We start from the raw sequence: 20,940 nt of genomic DNA on the forward strand, positions 1-20,940 counted from the left end.
CTCATATACTGTAAGCATAGTACAGCACATCTGAGACTCAGTGGTCATTGTCTCTATTCCACAAGGAAGTAGTGAACACTTTGTACTTTCAAGTAAAGTACAAGATTTTACTTCCTAATAGTCCTGTAATGAAAGGTATTTCAATTTAATTATGTCTTACTTTAAGCAGTAGGCCAGTTTTGTAAAATAATGTAACACAGTGAAATGTAATTGAGTATAATGCAGAGAGGGGTTTGTAGAGACAGAGGTTACTGCTACCATCTAGGTACATGCACAGATACTGTGGGGAAAGGTGCATTCTAAAACTCCAGATAAATACTCGACAAAAAGGACAGTATAACACTCTGGTTTTTTGGTTTTTTTTTTTTTGTTCTGTTTTTTTGTGGCTTTTTGTTTGTTTAGTTTGTTTGTTTTTTCATTTTGTTTTGGGTGGGGTTTTTGTTTGGTTGGTTTTTATGTTTGGGGTTTTTGTTTTGTGTGTATGTGTTTTTTGTGGGTGTTTTTGGTTTGGTTTTTTTTTTTTTTTTTACAGTCTAGTACAGAAAATATATCTGAACATTCAGGGTGTCCATCTCAGGGCATTCAGCAGTCGTGTCACCTCAGCAGCTGTGTGGCTGTGTGCAGGGCTGTCCCAAGCCAGGACAGCATGGGGGAGCTGCACAGGCACTTTTCATGCCCCCCCAGTCAACACCCAGCAGATGGCAAACATGGAATGGAAATGTCCTCAGGACTGGAGAGAAAATGGCCTTTACTGTTTATACTTTTCAGTGAACTCCGACAGCAGCTGCCATTTCAGGTGCTCCCCACAGAAAGCTTTCCACACATCAGAAGAAATGCTTAGACAATTCAAGCACAGGTCTGGGGTTTAGTCATTCTGTACAATTTTGTATTGAACTTTCTTCTAGATACAGTGTTTAATGCTGCATGTTTTTGGTCAGATGGGGCCTAACTGAGGTCAGGAAAAGGGCCTATGGAGAGACATGGCCTAACCCACTGAAAAGCACACTATGATTGAAATGTTCAAAGCTTTACTATTATAAATGAAAAGCATCTGGAAAAATTTGATTCTTATGTTTTGGGTTAATACTAATTCCTGTGCATTAAGTTTTAGGAGCTGCAGGTGGTTGCACAAGCACCTGTAAATTCCCTTGCCATTGGTTTTTTCCTTTAATTGCTGATTGTGGTCCTAGCACTGATCTTTCTTTTCATTTCCTTGCTCTTCTGTGACCTTTACAAAGAGCATTTCAACTGTCTGGGAAAACCAGACATAGCAAAATAAGTAAACATTTTGAAGACATACTTTTAAGAGAGATAGAGCTGTTAGACAAGGAATGGTAGCTAAGGTCATTTTTGGAAGTGCGTAAAACCAGACCACATATACATATCTGCAGGTTCCCACAAGAACGTGTCCCGAGGCTATTAATTAGTACTGATACGGGGATTGTGTTACATATTCCTCAGTACCTTGGAATCTGAGACCACAAACATTTGTTTTATGGGAGACCTACTCAACCATGTCAAGTTATCTATGCATATACCTGCTTACAGGATTTGACACTTGGGTTAGGATTTGACACCAACAGACACGACATGAGACAGGACAGAGCTGGCAGGCAAGGGCTCAGTCTGAATGGGTGTGTCCACAGCCAAGCCACTCTTATTTCCTGCAGATGGTCCAGCAGCAGCGCTAGAGAGGGCTCTGTCAGCATCTGCCTCTTCATCCATCCAAGTGTAATCTCATCAGACAAAAGCCAAGCTATGTAAAAGTTGCATGAAATGAAAGGGTTACAATACATTTTGGTTACTTCTCATTTGCTTATTCCTGGGAGTAAGCTGAGATATGACACATAATATTGTGTCATATTTGAAAGGCCCAGCATTCCCTTTTGACTTCATGGCTGTGGACTGTGCGTGTCCCTTCGCCCCTGCAGGAACCTGTGTAACTGCAAACACAATCAGAGCAGTTGTGAAGTGAAACATAATCTGGCAGTCAGACACACACCACACTGATTGCATCCAGAGGGAGACTGAGGGCAGGATGGAAGGCAGAACTACAGATGCTGATCTGCAGGTAAACCATGTTCCCCATGGTGGAAACTCATTGTACCAGATCCCCATCAAAGTCACACATTTCCAGGTATGTGGCCTGTTATTTTGGAACAAGTTTTGATCCCTGGCTGTGGGGTTCCCTCAGCTGGGGAATGGAATAGGCATCAGCTCATAGCAACCTGGGACATGGGTGCACTGGGAAGATCCTTCTGGGCCATTCATCTGGCTTTGGGAAACAACACAAAGTGACCTTTAATGCATACCAGCATCTAGTGCCAAGGGCACAAAAGCCAAGTGTTAGAAGGGCTGCTTTTTTTTGAAGAGGTAGTGAAATGCTAGTGTGTATGGGCTGATGTGTTAACAGAGGCCTCTGACACACAGATCATGCTAAATCCATGTATCTCACTGCAGGACAGTTCTTCAAGTGCAGGAACTCTTCAAATCGCATTACATCAGTATTGTCATTGCAGGACTGTGCCTTGGCTCATGTCCCTGAGTCCTAGCAAATGGTACTCATTTGAGTGTTCTATGCATTGCTGTGACAAAACCCCCACCAGTTTGCAAACAAAAACCTGAAAACGTCAATAGAGGCAGAAAAAAAAAAAGACAATTACTCTTAGGCACACTAGGGTCAGATAACTCACAGTATTTTGTCATAAACTTTTATTATCCTCAGCGCTGCAGGATACAATTGGGATACTAAAAGTTCTCAGCAGAGTGGCAGGCTCTGATTTTGTAATCTGACTAGCAGGAATGGTCAGGACCCAGATTTTCTTTCCCTTAAAGAAAGTTTACTGGAAATAGCTCTTGACAGATGTCAGAGGGAGAGACAGTGTATCAGTCCTACTGGAGTTCTCCAATAATGACACAGGGGAAAAAAAGAAAAATTAACTTTGCTTGGAAATGGAGAAAATTGCCTAAGAAGTTCTGTCAGAGCATATAACATTTTGCTTAATGGTGGAATTGCTCAGTGAAAGTTTCTAAGCAGAATGTTGAACTTGAGGGATGTTTTCCGGCATTTATCATGTACCAATCTAGAAGATGCTTCCAGATGGACTATTGTATGCTCAGGCATTTAATACCTCTTGCAACACAGCTTCAGCTAAATATCTTTAAAGGGCATGCATCTGTATTTTCTTTGCATTGAGTAATAGCTGCTATTTATTTTTTTATTTCTGTAGCACTGACAGTGTGTATTTATCCATTTACAGAAGTGTGCCTTCTGACAAAAGAAAAGTCCTGGCATCCAGCTGCTCATTTCTGACTCCCCATCCCATGGGTACTGAAGTGATGACTCAGACAGAAGGCAAGGAGGGCAGTGGCAGTGGCAACAGTGGCTTAAAACAATCTTTTGTGCTGCTTTAGCTCAGAAGTATCCTATGAAGATTTATGTGGGAAGTAGATTGAGCCTGTGATTACAGCCCATTGAATACAGGAAGAAGTGAAAACCTGTGGATGTAATTTTTAGCAATACTACAGATCAGCCTACACCAAAAAACACCAGTTTGGCAGCTGGCTTTGTGAGCATACTACTTTTACCAGCATTAAAACCACTTGTCATGTCACCCTGATCTTTAGATTTTAGGTCATACGCAGCTAACATCATCTAATTATCCCAGGCTATCTGCTGATGAATTATCCTTGCAAATTCTCCTATTAACAGTCTGTTAACAGAAAACGTATTGCACTACATATTTTTGTCCCAATCTGTCAGGAAGTTCTATAACATATATTCAAGCCTCTCACCTTTCTCATGCAGGCGATTTTCTCTCAGACATTTAATCATCAGAATTACTCTTTCTTAAAGACTTCATTAAGGGAAAAAAATCTCATTGTATGACTTACAGCATTTCCTTATCAGTGCCTGAATTGTGGCTTAGCCTGGTGCAAGATCTTGTTTGAGAAGAAATCAAGCATGTGTCCCTCACTTTTTCTTCTGTGCCCCACAACACGGATTTTTTCCAATCAAATATATTTCTGATTCTGACAGGATTATCTAACTAAAGGCCACCATGATGTGCAGGCTCACAATCCATGTTAGCAAGAATAGCATACTATACAAACACTCTACATATGATTGCATGGGTTTTTTCTCCTAAATCATATATTCTAGACTCACTGCATCACTGTGCCTCTACTGGGAGCTATTGCATTCCAGCCGTCTCCAGCACTTCGCATTTTTGGTATCTCATTATGCATGAAAAGATTTTCTTCACTTAGATGCAAGTGACTGTGTTTTATATATTCTGATAGCCCATTCATTTTCATTGAAAACAGCTTGACAATTTGCAGTTCTGCCAACAGGCAGGAACTAATCAAAAGAGCTCTGCTTTCATTTTCTGCTTTAAAAGAGATAAAATCTGGTATCTCAAGAAAAGCAAAAAACATAACTAGGAAAGAACAAAAATTGCAAAAACATAGTTACTGACCTCTGTTTGGCTGTGAGTTTCTCACTAATTAAATAATTTTCAATACCTGTTACCACAATCCTTACCTGACACTGAAGGTTTCCAACAGATGATTAAAAATAATGTTCCTTTGATCTATTTTCACTTTCTTGATAATTTCAACTAATTTCTAATTTGTATCTACTGCAGATAGGAATCAATAATGATTATGCAGATCCTTCTAAGGTAGCTATGCAGGAGTAGCAACACAGTAAAAAAAAAAAAGGGTCTATGTCACTTTGTGCTTCTTGTTGGCTAAATATGGAAGGAGAGATCATTGTCTTCAAACACACCTGCAAATTCATTGACACAGAGTATGTTTCAGGTTCTTATTACAGTGTCAGCTTCCGGGGGCTATGCTGGGAGCCATAGGATTGGCATCATGAGGTGCCAAAAGGTATTGCTACAGGCACGGTTTTGTGGCAATGGCAACAGACTACCAGATCAGTCCCTGCATTGGTTACATGTGCTGTCTCTTCCTGCCCTGTTGCCTACCTGTTTCCACTTTTAAATTTTCTACTGGATGTTTTCTTGCTCTAAGTACTATTTTAAAATCAAGGAAAATTACAAATTAGGACAAGAGCTTAAATGAAGGCCTTTAAAGGCTCCTGAGCTGTTTCCCATCTCACTGCTTGTCAATGCTGCTTCTGTAGTATTTGAGGTGGAAAAACCTATCCAAAACCTTATCAAAAGCATCAAGGACCATTTGTGTCAACTTTTCCTACAGAAATATTCCTAATGACTTCACTGGGAGGTTATCGGGACAGAAATCAGGAGTACTTACCCCAGAATCATGACTTTGAGAATGTAGAGAGACCATGAAAGATCAATGGGACAGACAATATGTTGAGGGTCTTCACTAAATCCCTTCCTGTAAAATAGCACCAAGATCCTATCTAACACCCACAAAATGTCTTTATCATGTCTTGTGCACAACACTTACTATTGGCACAAACTGGTATATTCTTGCACATGTACTGCCACATATTCCAAATTGTTCTGAGGCAAAAACTAGAGGCAATATTTAATATGGTCTGGAAGGTCACTCTTTGATAAATGGGTGTTGGTCAAAGAAAACTCAGTGATTGTGAATAAAACCTTCTAGCAAACTGTTGGTTTTCATTGCAAGAATAAATCAGTGAAAGCCACAATGTTTAACTCTGTGCTACTGAAATCTGGAATAATCTGTGAAACTGGAGTAGCCTTATGGTGGCCATGAAAGCAGTAAATGCTACCCCTAATTCAAGTTTATTTTTTAATCTGAATTTGGACAATATTAGGGAGGTTTTGCTTATAAGTGGACTTTATGTGTTCCTGTTTTAAACTACAAAGACATGTTAAATAGCAGTGAGTGTGTCTTGCACCTTTCAGCCATATATCTAGAATAATGGAGGTGAAAATTGTGAAAATTGTGACTGTGATTGACATATGTGTGTTGCTGGGCTGGTTGTGCAGATACAGTCCCAAGTCACACACATGCTCTTTCAGCTGCTTATGCAAAAGGACTTAGAGTAAATACAAAGAAAAAAATGTAGAAGTACTACATTCTAAATTGCACCTTCTAATTCTGATCACTAATTTAATCACTTAATTCTCATAGACACTATAGCAATAGTATCTATTTCTCAGTATCTGGTAGGAACCAGAACTGAGAAAAAAAAAGCAACCATAAAACTTAAGGGTTTTAATGTACCCATTAGAAACTCTCTTTTCTGCAGCACATACTTCCCTGGAGAACCTGCCATTACATTGGTAATGCATTCTCATTTATTTGTCTCTGACATATTTGAGGTCTTCAGAGTGCTGCTCGGTGTGACTTGAGTTAGTCAAATCTTGTTCTTCAGGTGACAGGAGGAAGAAAAGCTCCCAACAGCCCAACGTAGGTCACCAGCTTTTCGCAGAAGCTTCAGAACAGGGCAACAAAAGGCCATAAGAAAGTCAATCATACTTGATTGCATTAATAACCAGTTACAGAAAAACAGTATAGGAGCTGATAAATTAAAAACTCATGATGAAAAAGTGGCAGAGACAGCTGCTGAGTAAGGTCTTAAAGTCCCAGCACGACTGATGTAGTGGTGTGACCTATACAGTCTGCCAGTTCCCAACACAAGCAGCTGCTAAGGTTGTTGATTGAATGTACAAATGTGTACCAGGGACAGCATCCAACTTTTTGCTGTGTTGAGGTTTGGCTAAGACTAAAATCTTCTGTAACTTTGCCAGAGCACTTTTCTGTCCTCTGCTTGCCAAGATCTAAGAAGAGCAGTATTTTGGAACACACAGACTTGAACTTAGAACTAACACCTTCATCACATCCAGAATGATTTTCAAGAAAACCTTTGAGACTTAAAACACATTAGGAATTGTTTGTTTACTGGCATGCTTGCTATCTCTTTTTGTTTCTTTCAAGTACAGTTGAGGGAAACATTTTCCTCCTCCTTTTAGAACTGAAAAGGGAGATAAACGAGATAATTACAAAAGAGGTGAGAGTCAGAAATTATGTGAAAATATAGTAAAAATTCTCAAAAACTGAAAAAAAAAGAAGGGAAGAATTGGAGGGGAAAAAGGAATTAATAAGATTAATAATTATTCAGTTGTCTTGTATATAGTTATAAATCAGGAGAAAGGGAAGAAAACTAAAATTATGTTCATTTGGGACCCTTACATTTTTCCAGGGTTTTTTCTTTTCCCGTTTGGTTTCCATTTTAGTTTTAATGTGAAATCTAGATTTCAATGAGGGTTCAAACAGGGAGGGGAGGAGAGGGGAGGGGAGCACAGTGGATATCTCAGTGGACACTTAGAATACAGCTTTTTTTTTTCATTTTTATTATTCCTACCACCTATATTCTTCTATGTCGAGGTTGTCACTGGGTCTAGGGTCTCCAAAGAGACATGAGCAGTTGTTGGCTGTTATAAGGTTGTTTATTGCATGAATACATCAGTCTCAAAGGCAAAGAGTTCAAGGTGTTAGAGTCTGTGTTAAAACCTTCCTAGTACAGAGTCCCAAGCTGGAGCAACAGCTGCAAGGCTGCTTTCTGGTATACAGTGCCAGGTTCTGTGCAGGAGCAGCAGCAGCAGCAACAGTTGTTCTCAGCACAGAGCCCAATGTCCCAACTGCAGTAGTAGAGTCTGATGTTCCAGAGAGCACCAGCAGCAGGGACCACAACTTTTCTTCTTTCTTCTTCTGCCATCTTCTTCTCATGGCTGCTGATGTATTGATGCTGTGATGATTGATGATGATGGTGAAGATGATACTGAAGATTATGTTGCCCATGATGATGATGATTGTATCCCACTATGGGTCTTTTCATTTATAAAACATCCGATCAGCTAAAAACACAATTCTAAAACATTCTTTCTAAACCACTCTGAACTTCATTCCAATGTGTGAAAGTAGTATGAAAGTAGTGTCAGTTCTTATCTGAAAAATTATGTATATAATATTATCTATTTACGCAAATGTACTGTCTGTTTTCTTACTTAAAATTTACATGAATAAGTTTATCTATTTATGTGAATAGATCTATCTATTTATGCATGAAGTTTTCTCTATTTTACATGAATAATTCTATCTGTTCTAGTGGCAAGGTTCTGCTATGTTTTTGTTATGTCTAGGACTAAGTTGCTGGACTTCCAACAAGGCCTAAGGGCCTTTGCTAGTTGATAAAATTTCTTAAGGCACTTAAAATGTATTTCTACTTACCTAAAACCTAGAACTTAAACTTACTTAAAATTACAACTCACGCTTCTATTTACTTAAAACTTAAACCTACACTTCTGCTTTATATCTATGTGGTTTAATATATCTTAGTTTCTCTAAAGGCTTTAATTCAACCCCTGCATTCACCTCCCTCTCTGAGGAACTCAGAGAGGCTTGCGTTCCAACACTCCTACAAACACATACTAAAACTAAGTTACTTACTCCAGGCCTCTTTTCATATCTAGCGCTTTTAGTTTCTTTGGAACATCTACAGGGTACTAAACATGAAAACCAAGCTACCTTTCCTTGCCATCATGCCACCAACCAAATTTCCTTCTACCTAAAGCACAGCTTTACGCTAAAATGAGTTGGGGTGAGTGGAATAGGCACTCATTTAGGGAACAGAAAATTAATTTCTATGATGCCATTGTCAAGTTGCAGCTCCTTGACTTCTGGGGCAAGTTAGGCACTGGCAGGAGAAGGCACTGGGAGACACAGACACTGGTCTGCAGCTGCAAAGCCACAACCCCGTCTACATCCAGGCTGCCAGGTCTGCCAGCACCCCAAGTCAGGACTCACAGGAAAAAGTGATGAGCACTCAGTCCTCATCAAATAACAGGAAACTGATGGAATCAATATGGGGCCATATCATGCCATAAAGAGGGATAGAGATAGCCAAAGTGCTGAATGCAGGCTCTGCGATCTACAGACACTAAAAGCTTGCTGTTGGTTTCTTAAAAAAAAAAAACAAAAAAAACCAAAAAAAAAATCCCAACAAAATCCCAACAACTCAAAAGCTAAGCCTTTAGTAGCTATCATGTGCTTCTCAGATGACACCTGGTGGACAGAAGCTAAAGAAATTAAAGCATTCTGCCTTCATAGTGCAGAACCTTGATCCTTACTCACAACTGCGTTACTGCACTTGCTGCAGGTGCAGCTGTCCTCCATATTCTGCTAATCCACCCCACGCCCCCAGTCCGTTATTAGTTTCCCCGAATTGTCACTTATCACCCATGTCTCTTCAACAGCTTTTCTTTTCAGCACTCATATCCATTTTCTTCCACAAATAAAAGTACAGGGAAAGCCCCTGGTAGCAGCAACGGGGTGCTTTTATGGTGTGGGATAACTAGACAATTTTATGAGTGTCTTCATAAGTGGATAGTTGCATTCAGAGGGTTAAAGGCTTCAGTTTCTTCTGATTATTAATTTACTCTTTTAAACTAATTCCAGTTCACTTCTGTTACAGTGTCTGTCTTTTCTGTAATTGCCCTAATGCATCCCAGTTGAGGTTTCAATATAAAGCGGGGGGGAGAGAGAGGGAGGTATCTGAAGAGAAACATACAGAAGTGTTTCTTATGGGGATGCTTATACCTTGAGGGGAAACAGGTGGTTTCCTCAAGGATCTCATGGATAGGAATATTAAGTTCTGGTGCAGTCCTGTCTCTCTATTTGGCTCAAAGGATTTCAGAAAATTACAGATACTGATGAATCAATACTGTGACATATGAGGCCTCTGCCATAAATAAGGTGACCATGATCAATTGTTTGACTGCTGGCATTGCATCTTCTAGGATTTTTTTTTCTGTTATTTTCTTTTTTCCTGTTCTATGTGTACTCTACTCCTTTAAGTGTTAACAACTTTATTTTTTTTCCTTGGTGTGTTTCCATGCCCTTTTTTTCTGCCAAAATCTTGGAAGATTTTATGAAGCAAAACACACAAAGAAGTCAGGGATTCATTGACTTCAAACACCAAGCTAAACCGAAAAATAATGTGTTAGAGGTGAGAAGGAAATTATTACATAATTATCTGGATTGCTTCTTCTGGACTCAGATTATCTGTTTACCTGTTTGGCAAATAGGCCATCCAAGAGTTGTGGCATTGTATTTGGTCTGGCTGAGGTGGAGTTAACATCCAAACAGCTGTGCTTTGTGTTTGTAGCCACAAAGGCTGAGACCACCCCAGCACTGGGCTCCTGGTGAGCCATGCTCAGGTGACATCAGGGCTGTCTCTCCAACACCTCCCTCAAAGACCAGCAGGTCTAGAGTGTGCAAGAGGCAGGGAAGGGAGACACAGCTGGGACAGCTGGCCCAAACTGACCAGAGCGACATTTCATACCATATGATGTGTAAAAACAAAAGCCAAGGGGTGCTGAATTTTTATTATTAAGGTGTTTGTCTTCTAAAGCAACTGCTACATGTACTGGGGCCATAGTCCCAGGAAGTAGCTGGACATCACGTGCTAAGAGCAATTAGAGAATGGATCTCTTTGCTTCCCAATGTGGCCTTTGCCTTGATCTCAACCAATTGAGTTTTTCATCTCATTTTCTTCCCCTGTCCTGCTGAGCAGAGCAAGTGGTGGAGCATCTTTGTGGAGTCCTGGTGGCCAGTCAAGGTGAACCCACAGCAGGCATATCCTGGCTGAAATGAAGTTTTCCCCACAGAAAGAATGAATAATGCCCTGGCACAGCTGAAAGACAGGGTTCATCTTTATACCAGTGTTGCAACTTGATGTTCAAGTCCCTGCTGTCCAAAGCCAGAAGTAACCAAATCTAGCTATGTTCTGACACCTGAAATATCCCCTCATATGGTTTCAAGAACAACTCTGTAAAGTCCTCAGGATTCTGAGTAACTCACAAGTAAAGTAAAATAGTCATAAAGATTGACCAGCCAGAAAATGGTGAACTACTGAGCAGTACCTGAGTTACACTATGAGTGGAAACACCTTATTAAAGCACTTTCTGAAAAAAGGTGCTTTCTGCAGGGCAGTTCCCAACAAGTGACCAATTTGCTGCTCACAGCAATAAGAAACTTGGAAGGGCTGACAATCACCGAAAGAAAGCAAATGCTAACACAACTTACTTTTTTCTCTTATACCCCATAGTGAAGGCCAAGGCAAAGAGGACTTTGAAACACTGCTTTTATAGTGTTTCAAAAAGAATACTTTTACAAGCTTTTCAGATAGCAATTTGTGAGGACAACACTCTTTATTTTATGCTGAAAAATACTTCCAGGCTTTGAAATGTTCACCTTTACTTTTTAATTCCTATTCAGCAAATACCAAGAGAACAAGTATAGTCATAAAATACAAAGAGGGAAATGTATCTGGAAAGTGCTCTTAACAACATCAATTAGACAATACAACGTCTTCAGCATAGTCCTTTGGGCAGTATCTGTGAGGGCGTTTGTGTCCTGCAGCTGGGGAAACACCGGTTCCTAAGGCCTCTGCGGCAGGAAAGCCACTGGATAAATAATTATTTCTGTTCCACAGAAATGCTAAATGACCATTCATTTGAAAGTTTGACTTGCATACATGAGTGAGAAACAACATCTTCAGAGCCCGCCCCCAAGAATTCATTGAATCATATGTAGAACTCTCCACATTCTGACAGGCTAATGAGGGCCTATCCCAGTGTTCCCGAAGGAAGCAATCCATACAAGCCCTGGAACACAGACCAGGCCCGGCAAGGGCATCCCGGGAAGGGAAGAAGGAAGGAAGGAGTTAATGGCGGCAGCGAGAGGCGCGGCCGCCCCTCCCCTGGGCGGGCCGGCGGTAACATGGCCGCGCTGGCCCCAGCGCTGGCGGCGGCGGCCGGGCGGCTGCAGGTAAAGGCCGCTGGCACCCCGGCCTGGCGGGGCCGCGCCTCCGGAGGAGCTCTGGGCTGCGCGGGTGTGTCGGGCTGGCCTGGGACAGCCCTTCGGTGTGGCGGACTCGGCGTTTCTCTGTTGAACAGTGCATTGGTGTGTGCGGGCGTGTCACACCCCTCACTCCACCTTCGTGCCCCTGCCGCTTAAATTTACCTGAATCGCGCCAATAGAAATCGAGCTCTGCACTGCGGTGTTGTCTGCTTGAAAGTACCGAGCATTAAAAAACAAACAAGCAAACAAACAAAAATGTTATTAATAACAATTGATTTTGTTATCTACAGAATGAGAGCTGTTCCAGTACTGCAGGTGCTGGCCGACAGGTTCAGAGCTGGAAGATCAAAGCTGAACGAGCTAAGAAAGTTGAATTCATAAGAACTGCAGAAAAGCTAAAAGCTCAGTAAGTTAAACAGTTTATTATAAGTATGTTTTTATTCTGTTCTGGAGGTGACATTATTAACTTGAGGTTGAAGGTAAGAATGTATGATAATGAAATCCTTAGGCTAAAGGTATCCTTTTCAGGAGCTCAAATTATTGTGGCTATTACAGTAGCTCAGGATAGGCTTATGAGCTGCAAAATGCCCTCTTGTTTGAATTACTGTTTGGACTTATGCCAGTGGTGTAGTGAGACTTTAGTTCAAATTGTTGCTCTCAGGTGCACCAGAAAAGGAAATGTGTGAGGCGCAATTGAGTTCTCAGTCTTCCTACTTAGCTGTGCTTACCCTGTAAAAACCTAAAGCCCTTAAGACATGCTGACAAAAGGGGTACTGCAGCAACTGCAGAAGATTGAAAGACTTCATCTAGAATATCCAGGCCACTGTTTTGAAAAACAAGGGTTCAAGAAGGGCACAGAAGTTATTTAAACCTGCTTCCCCACATCTTGATCAAGTGCTGATGACAACTGCACTGGCAGGTGAAAGAACAGGGAGTTTTCTTCTGGAACAGATGAGCTTTCTGGGGAGTAGCTAATGTAGCCATCTGACTGAAGGAGAGTTTTGCAGTTGTGAATCCTGATTTAACAGGGCACTTAAGTCTCACACCGGTGTTTTACACTGAGTGTCTGGATCGAGTTCACCTTGATTGCCCTGGATCCTGGGTTGTGGTTGAGAATTTGACCGCTGGGTAATGTAGATGTTCCCAAGCCATTTGAAGCGAGGCATGCCATTTAACTGTGGCTCAGCATCGCTCTGTGATGTTGTCTGTGCTGGGGCTCCATCTAGGTGTGCCACTGCATTAATACAGCCTGTCTGCCTGCACTTCCCAGGGAACACTCTGGCAAGGCTCCCAGAGAGAATGCATGCACATAAAATTTCAGTGTGTAAACCGATGCATGCCACTGAGGTGATTTCCCTGTTAATTTCTTGTTAAAGTTCTTGGGTTACTGTGGTGTGTAGTCTTATAGCTGCAGAAATACTTTCCTTGAAAACAGTTGTAGAACAAACCAGGGATTTGTACCAAATCTAAGACAGTCCTGTTAACGCAGCCTGCCCACTCACCTTGGAAAATCTTGGGGCTTTGCTGAGTGTTACTGAGAAAGGCACCCTTTCTTCCTAGGCTTGCAAATATAGAAAAAGACAAAACTGGACACCTTTATAACAGGAAGAGTGATTCCAGGGTAGAATACAGATTACTTGAGGAACTGGAACACAGCATGACTGTCAGCAGGAAAATGGAAAGTAAGTGAGGTTTTATTTGGGTTTATTTGCTTTTTTTAAAATATGATGTTGTTTTTGTAAATGGCTTAATCAGTAGTACAGAGGGATCAGTTTAGATGGAAGATGGATACTGGTAAGTGTGGTATTTCACCATGTGATTAGAAACAGACAGTTCACTGCAAAATTCAGAAGCATAAACATTTTGGGCCTCATATGTTACTAACTGTTATCTTTTAATCTTCAGTGTAAAACCACTGTGCTGGAAAGGTACTGTTCAAGAAACTTGGAATCAATTTTGTGTGTATATTGTGTGTATATTTGTGTGTCCAGCTAAGGTACAGTAAAAATATTCTTACTTCAACATTCACACACTGATTGTTGCTTTTAAATACCCCTTTAAACTGTTCTGTGTTTGCATTTTTTGAGTTTTAGGGATATGAATATTCCTACTTCAGAGAGTACTGTGCGATGGTAGACAGCCTGTCCTACAGTATCTGTTCCACTTAGACACTATAGTATAGTTCAAGAAAAAAAAGTTACTCCCTTTACTCACAGTGCTTGAATTCTTTCAACAATAATCGCATAAATCATGCTATGCTATCTGATACAGATAAAAATGAGTTGAAGAAAGTAAAGGAATGTAGAAACAATTAAAAGTATACTTTCTTACAAATTTGCGTGTGTTCTGATGTGCGCCTTTTATTTAAGGAATCTTAGAATGTCCTTTACATCTTGCAGTCCTTAAGAAGTGTACATTTTTGAGGAATGACTAAGCTAATAAGTTCAGAAATTTTTTCCATTAATAAGAAGGGAGCATGACATATGGATGGAAATTATGCTGTGAGATAATAAAGAGGACAGTGATGAGAGCATTACATGTCAGATGTGAAGGAGTATATCCTAAAAGATACAAAAGTGTACAACCCCCTCCCTCCCCAATTCAAATTCCCATTTTACTATGTTGAGGTCTTTCATCACGATCTGTAGACTGTAAGATTTTCTGTGGTCTCAGCAGGAACTTGCACTTTCCTTAATGCAAATCTTTTAGAATAAAAGATAAAGGTCCTTAGTATCTAAGATGTAGCCAGAATTTCATACTCTTCAGTAGTGTATGTATGGACTCATGAGGAGCCAGGTGGTAACAATGCAAACAAGTGCACACATGCTTGCAGCATATGAAAGCATTGATTCCTTGCTATTTAACCCAAAGAATAAATGAATCTTGTTGAAGTAGTACATTCATATACACTTCAAAGTTTGTTTTCTCTTCATAAATGGGTGTTTTGCAGCCTAGGTCAAAGTCTGCCTCAGAATGCTAGAGCTATCACCTGCATAGGCAGTATTCTCCAAGTTCCCCTTTAGAAATGGGAGCTACTAATTTTAAAATCTGCTGATGCTGTGTAGGGAGCTAACATGGACCACATGATCAGCTACATGCAATGACCAGTTGAAATGCTTAGTACTATGGCAGTTTCTTATCATCAAAAAGAATTTGTGTCCCTGCTTAGAAGAAACCCCTGGTTTATTTTGGACACTTCATTGCCCTTGTTCTTTTACTGAATATAATGCACAAAGAAACTGTCAACTATCAGGACCTTGTTTTATTTAACAGAAGCTAAAATCCTGCAACAACTATCAAAAATACAAAACAACGTGAAGAAACTTCAGCAGCAATTGAAAGATGTGAAGCCTACACCAGAGTGTAAGTAAAGATGACAGGTTTAAAAACATTTTCCTCTACAGACAGGTTTCTTGCATAGATATCTTTCTCCTGCAGACTTCGGATACTCCTCCAGTCTTTAAGATGTTGCAGGAATCTGGAAGGGGAAGACTAAACCTAGAAATCATAAAAGACTCTGCAGTTCTATGTGGAAACAGCAACTTACTTGTCTTACAAGTGGTGTATGTTTGTTCCTTGAGGTTGTTAAAAGCCCAATTTCCTATATGTAACATTTGCCTTATGCAAAATAAACCTGGTATTCTACTACCATGTAATTCCCTTTGATCTGGTAAGAGGTCACAGAGTAGGTTCTACAGGGAATTCATTTCTAGCCACTGGTTTGAAATGTAGACTGGAATCTTCCACAGAAAATGCTACAGCAATTTGTTCAGTCTGGATGTTTTAAAGCTTTTGGGAAACAGCTTTTGAAAGAACCATCCTTGTGTGGTACCTACTACCTTTTGTGTCTCTCAGGTTGAGGGCCTCCTACTAGCTGAGGGCTTTCTGATGCTAGATAAAATGCATCCCATTTTATTTATTCAGTGCTTTATCTATTAAAAAAGTCATTATCTACTTAAACTGTCAGTTAAGATACTGAGGCACGAAAGACGAAAAATTAGATTTAGTTTATATAACTTTACCAAAATACAGGTTAGTTGAACTGCATTCAGTGTGCCCATAGAGATGTTGGGCTGATTTAAAAGAGATTTTAGTCTAATAATATAATCTAATTTAATGGGTGGATTTTCTTCCACTGCAAAATATATCTTCTCTGGACAGCTGTAGGACAAAGTCTTACTCTGACGTTTCTTTGTCAGCTTCGTAAAAGTAGTTACCTGCAGGTTAAATAGGATTGCTGTAATGTGGAATAAACCAGAGTTGAGTGTGCTTAAGTCATTAACTGCATTGCTATAAGAAACACAAGTGGAACTCTAGGATAAGTCTGTCTTAGTTTGGGCATCAGTTGAAGGTTAGTCAAGGTGAGACTTCTTTAAGGGAAATAAACATTTATATTGGCATTTGCATCTCGTTAGCTAAGTCCTTTCATAAACACACCTTTTGGATAAATAAGAATTTGTCTTTTAAGGCTGTTTGAGGTGGAAATGCATGGTTTTTTGTACAATGAGGTATGTATCCTGAAAGTCTCCTCAAGTCTTGCATTTCTGGATAGTGCTTATATGCTTTTTTCTTCTTTTCCTTTTTTAGTTGTTGACAAGATCAAGGAAATGATGGAGGAAATAGAAAATGCAATCAATGCTTTTAAAGAGGAACAGAGGCAAATGTATGTTTATACGTGCTTCAGCTACTAGAAAAACGGCTGTTGTAAGACACAATGAAAACTTTGCATTAATCTAGCAAACTGTTCTTATGGTTTACTCTTTTGGTAGTGATTCCTGAGGTATGTAAATCAAAGTACAAGCTGTCAGAGTTAGCATCTTGATAAACTGACTTTTAGAGAGGTTGTTTGTACAGCTATTCCAGCATTCCAGCATAACAATTTGCCTATGAATAGGCTTTTTAGAGAGGCTGTAGAAGAGATTAGATTGTGGTGGGGTTTTTTTTTTGTTGCTGTTCTGTTTTCTAATCGGGTTTTGGGGGTTTATTTTTCTTTCTACTGGTGTCAGGAGGGGATTGAGTTAATTGTATGCATGCCATAAATGTGTTCTTTCAGTAAAAGGGTAACTTAATTCTCATTTTGTAGGGATTTATTGCTGGATCATTACAACTGTGCTGTTACCACTCCAGTTCTTAATCTTTGAAGAATAGCTCTTGTGTGGCATTGAACAATTCCAAAATTCATTTTTGGTGAATGGACAATGAATACTGGATTTTTTTTTTCTTACATTTCAGTGTTTGTCTCTTTTCAGATATGAACAGCTTTTGAAAGAGGAAAAAGCTGTCATTAATGAGCTCAGTCTCTTTGAGAGAAAGGTGGAACTGTGGGCATTAGGGAGCTCAACAGCAGAAAAAGTTCGGAAATTACCATCAGCCAGGGTCACAGTTGATAAAACACTGGAAAATCATCTACCCGAAGAAGTAATAGAGTTTGAAAAATTTCTTCAGCGAACAGGGGGGCGGCAAGGAGGCTGGGATGATTATGATCATCAACATTTTCTGAAAATACGGACAAAATACAGAGGAAGGCTGTCTTACATGGATGAAGCCCTTGAGTATCTCAGCGGAAGAACAAAAGAAGATATAGAACAGCATGACAAATGGTATCAAGAATATGTAATTTTACATGAAAGAAAGAAAGAGGTAAAATAAGCCCTCTAAGGCTTTTGAAGAATTCAGAAAATGTACTTATTTTTCAAAGGCATAATCTCTTGTTTATGTATCTGCCTCTCTGGTTGTAGTGCTAGGCAGATTTCTGTTACAGTTGATGGTATATAACTGAGGTCTTTATCATCCCCAACCTGCCAATGTATTTGTCTTTAATAAATAATTACAAATAGGCAAAGACCTAACAACGCAGAGAAGTGGCCTGTTGTATTGCCAAAGTATATTAGAAATGCTTTTGAAGTCAGTGATCTTGCAAGCTGGGTGCCAAGCCCAGAGCAGTTACTGATCCTGTCTTCCTGTTATATTTGTCTCTAGGAATGTGTGTCCCACTGTATAAGCAATACACCTAAGACAGACTGACATGCAGAATTATGATTCCCTCAAGAACTATCTAGTAATAAAAGGCGTACTGACATAAGAACTACTATAAAACAGTGGTTTAATTGGAAAGAAAGCAAGAACTGAGATGCATTTGCATTAAAAAAGCATATTGCATCAACATTCATAACTACCCGAAGTTATTACGATTGCTGTAACTGTTTTAGCAGACATATGTTGAACCTGCTTGTGTGATTCACAAAATAGGGGAAAAAAAAGAGAGAAAACACATATAGGTGCTTCTTGGTTTTAGGTTTTGCCTTCAATAGACTTTTAATTCCTATGTGCATATTTTGTGTTCTTGGAACAAATGTCTTCATCAGATTGAATCCATGTGAATATGTAAAATTTTTATGAAACTTTGGATTTTTTTCTTATGGTCTCTTGCAGTCAATTAAAAAGTGGAAAGAAAAGCAGCAGCAAGAAAAAGAAAGAAACTTGAAGGAAAAAGAGAAATTAGAAAAAATGCTGAAGGAAAGATGGCTGCAGCGTGAAGAAGCTCAGAAGCAAAAAGCAGAAGAAGAAAGAAAAAGAAAACATGCTGCAGTTGAAGTCTGGAAGAAACAGAAAGTAGTAGCATTTGCAATAGATCAAGCATCCCAACTAAAACTAGAAGACAAAGAGAAAAAGCAGCAAAAAGAGAGCCAAAGCCACGTGAAGTTACTGTTGGAAAGGAATACCTTGCAAAAAAAAGTAAAGGAGGAACTTGAAAAGCTTGAAAACGAGAAGAAAGAGGAGGCTGAAAAGGAGGGAAGGAAGAAAATTGCGGCAGAAGAAATTTCTAAATTTCAAGAGCATGTGCGTAATTTCTCCTCCATTTTTGCATGTCGTTGTTTTAAATTTGGTATGTCCTACTACAATATAATCAGTTAAATAGGTTCTAAAGTCCAAGTACCATTCATCTAAATCCATTATTGATTCATTACAAATAACAGCATCTATTGCAGATAAAGAGTATGAAACTTGATTTTAGACAAAGATGCTCCTTTTCTGCAGTAGATATTGAATTCTACAAGGTTACTCAAGATCATATTTCTTTATCCATATAGAAGTGCTTTTATTTCTTCACAAAATAATTTTTTTGAGAAAAACTACTTGAGCTATGCTGCCTAAGAAGACTTTAGAGGACCTGAGTGCTCTATTCAGATGGGACGTAGAAAGAGTTATTGGAATATCCTGCAGGTTTCAGTATCTGTTAGGCAAAGTCAGATCCCATATCAATGTAAATGCAATTACTGGAAAGTTGGTATTACTGTCAGCATTCATACTGAAGTTTTATAAACAGTATGAGCTACTACTTTTTAATTTCCAAGCCACGCAACTATAATTTGTTTGTGCAAGACAAGCTATAGCATGTAGCTACCTAGTGAAACCTTATTTTTTGCTATTACAATAATTTCAAAACAAAAACAAACAAAAAACCAACCAAAAATAAAAAAAAGCTGTGAAAAGGCTACATCTACTTTTTTACATAATTTGTCTTACTTAGAAAGAAAAGTTTGCTTTTTCACTCATTGTGTTTCAGGATCTACATAAACTGGAGCTAAGGGTTCTACAGAAACACACTAAAGAAATAGAAAAACGGGAAAAAGAAAAAAGATTGGCAAAGTTTAGAGAGAAGGTAACTGTTTGTTTGTTTTAACCAGAGATGTGTGCATCTTGGTGGTTTAAGCAGACTTTCTTTTAATTGATATGAAAGGCAATTGTTTTAAATTGATAAAGGAAAACAAAAAGTCATGCCTTGTTATCAGTAGACAGAATTGCAGTAGGCATAGTTGTTCCTGTTTAAAAAAAAATGGGGAAAAATTCCTAGAATTTATGTCTCTCAGAGTAGTATTTCACTGGGTAAGGCTTATAAAAGTGAGCTCCAGTATGGGTGGTGGCTTTCATTTTTCATATAGTTTTCTACCATTACTTAAATAAGTAGGCTGTCTCCCAGAAGCATTTTGCATATACTGGGTTTAAAAAGAGTTCAACCTTTTAAATTACTAAAATTTAATGTGAGCAAGTGGTGTCACTGTCTTCTACAGTGAAGACCCAATGAGCGTCATGGAACTCCTTTTGTGAAGAACGAAAGAGGCTAATTATTTTTGGTTGGTTGTTTCACTCTGAGGTCGAGGTTCGGGTGACCAGAGACCGATCCAGGTTGAACAGACCTTCCAAGGGCCGGGAGGAACGCAGTCAAGAGATGGCACCAGCAGCTGCAGAACCGCTGTTGCGTGTTTCTCAGAGGTGAGGAGGGGACCGATGGATGTGCAGCATGACACAAGTGCACTTTTATATTTTAAGCCTTTTTGTTTTCTTGTCAGAGCTGTCCCAGCCTGGAGAGGAGGGTCCTAGCTGCGCACCAGCCCGTCCCAGCCGCAGTACGGAGCAGCAGACGGCACTTCCCGGCACAGAGCCGGCCTGACCCATGGCGTGTATTACCTCTGTCTTTTGCGAATGTCGCGTTTGACACGCCGGCTGCCAGACCGGCCGGCTGTGATGTCCTTTGGCATTAAAAGCGCGTTTTCCCCGCAGCTGGTTGTGGCGGCCCCTTAAGCGTGGGGTGGCCACGCCGGCCCCCGCCGCAGTGCACTGAGGCGTCCCTTCCCTTTCCCCTCCCCGTTCCCTTTCCCCCTGTCCTTCCTTTCCCTTCCCCTTCCCTTTCCCGCTGCTTCCCCCTTCCGCTTCCCCGCCCCGGGGCGGGCGCCGCGGCTGACGCGATCCGGGCGCGCCGGGCGCGGGCAGCAGCGGCGAGATGGAGATGGCGGCGGCGGCGCCGTGCCCGGGGGAGCCGGAGCGGCTGGACTTCCTGCGGGAGCGGCACGTGCGCTTCTTCCAGCGGTGCCTGCAGATCCTGCCCGAGCGCTACTCGTCCCTGGAGACCAGCAGGTAGCAGCGGGACGGGCGCCGCCGTGTCCGCCCGGCGCCCCCGGCCCGGCCCGGCCGCGCTCCCCTCCCGCCGGGCGGTCGCGGTGCCGGGGAGCCTCTCCCGGAGCGCTTCCGTGTCTCCCGGCCGGGAGGACAAACATCCCTATAAATCTGCCCACCAGCAGACGGCTCCCAAAAAATACGTGTTAATGTAGG

At 40.6% G+C, this 20,940-nt stretch overlaps 2 protein-coding genes across 3 annotated transcripts in view; both read left to right on the top strand.

The window, feature by feature from the left end:
• The first annotated feature begins 11,740 nt into the window (after nucleotides 1-11,740).
• CCDC112 (coiled-coil domain containing 112) lies at nucleotides 11,741-20,318 on the top strand. 2 transcript variants are annotated; one of them, XM_064735378.1, is made up of 10 exons: nucleotides 11,741-11,796; nucleotides 12,120-12,235; nucleotides 13,390-13,511; nucleotides 15,103-15,192; nucleotides 16,417-16,492; nucleotides 17,079-17,469; nucleotides 18,262-18,669; nucleotides 19,397-19,492; nucleotides 19,985-20,103; nucleotides 20,181-20,318. In XM_064735378.1, the coding sequence occupies exons 1-10, from the start codon at nucleotides 11,749-11,751 to the stop codon at nucleotides 20,209-20,211; spliced, it is 1,497 nt and encodes a 498-aa protein (XP_064591448.1). In that variant the 5' UTR covers nucleotides 11,741-11,748; the 3' UTR covers nucleotides 20,212-20,318. The 2 variants fall into 2 exon arrangements, with proteins under 2 accessions (XP_064591448.1, XP_064591449.1); XM_064735379.1 differs by lacking the exon at nucleotides 15,103-15,192 and having other exon boundaries at nucleotides 11,743-11,796.
• A 280-nt stretch (nucleotides 20,319-20,598) lies between these two features.
• PGGT1B (protein geranylgeranyltransferase type I subunit beta) overlaps nucleotides 20,599-20,940 on the top strand; it is a 35,935-nt gene continuing 35,593 nt past the window's right edge. The window contains 1 exon segment of the mRNA XM_064735380.1: nucleotides 20,599-20,745. Within this exon segment, the coding sequence (XP_064591450.1) occupies nucleotides 20,612-20,745 (134 nt within the window). The 5' untranslated portion in view covers nucleotides 20,599-20,611.

The sequence above is a fragment of the Zonotrichia leucophrys genome, chromosome Z, assembly GCF_028769735.1.
Source record: "Zonotrichia leucophrys gambelii isolate GWCS_2022_RI chromosome Z, RI_Zleu_2.0, whole genome shotgun sequence".
Taxonomy (NCBI): domain Eukaryota; kingdom Metazoa; phylum Chordata; class Aves; order Passeriformes; family Passerellidae; genus Zonotrichia; species Zonotrichia leucophrys.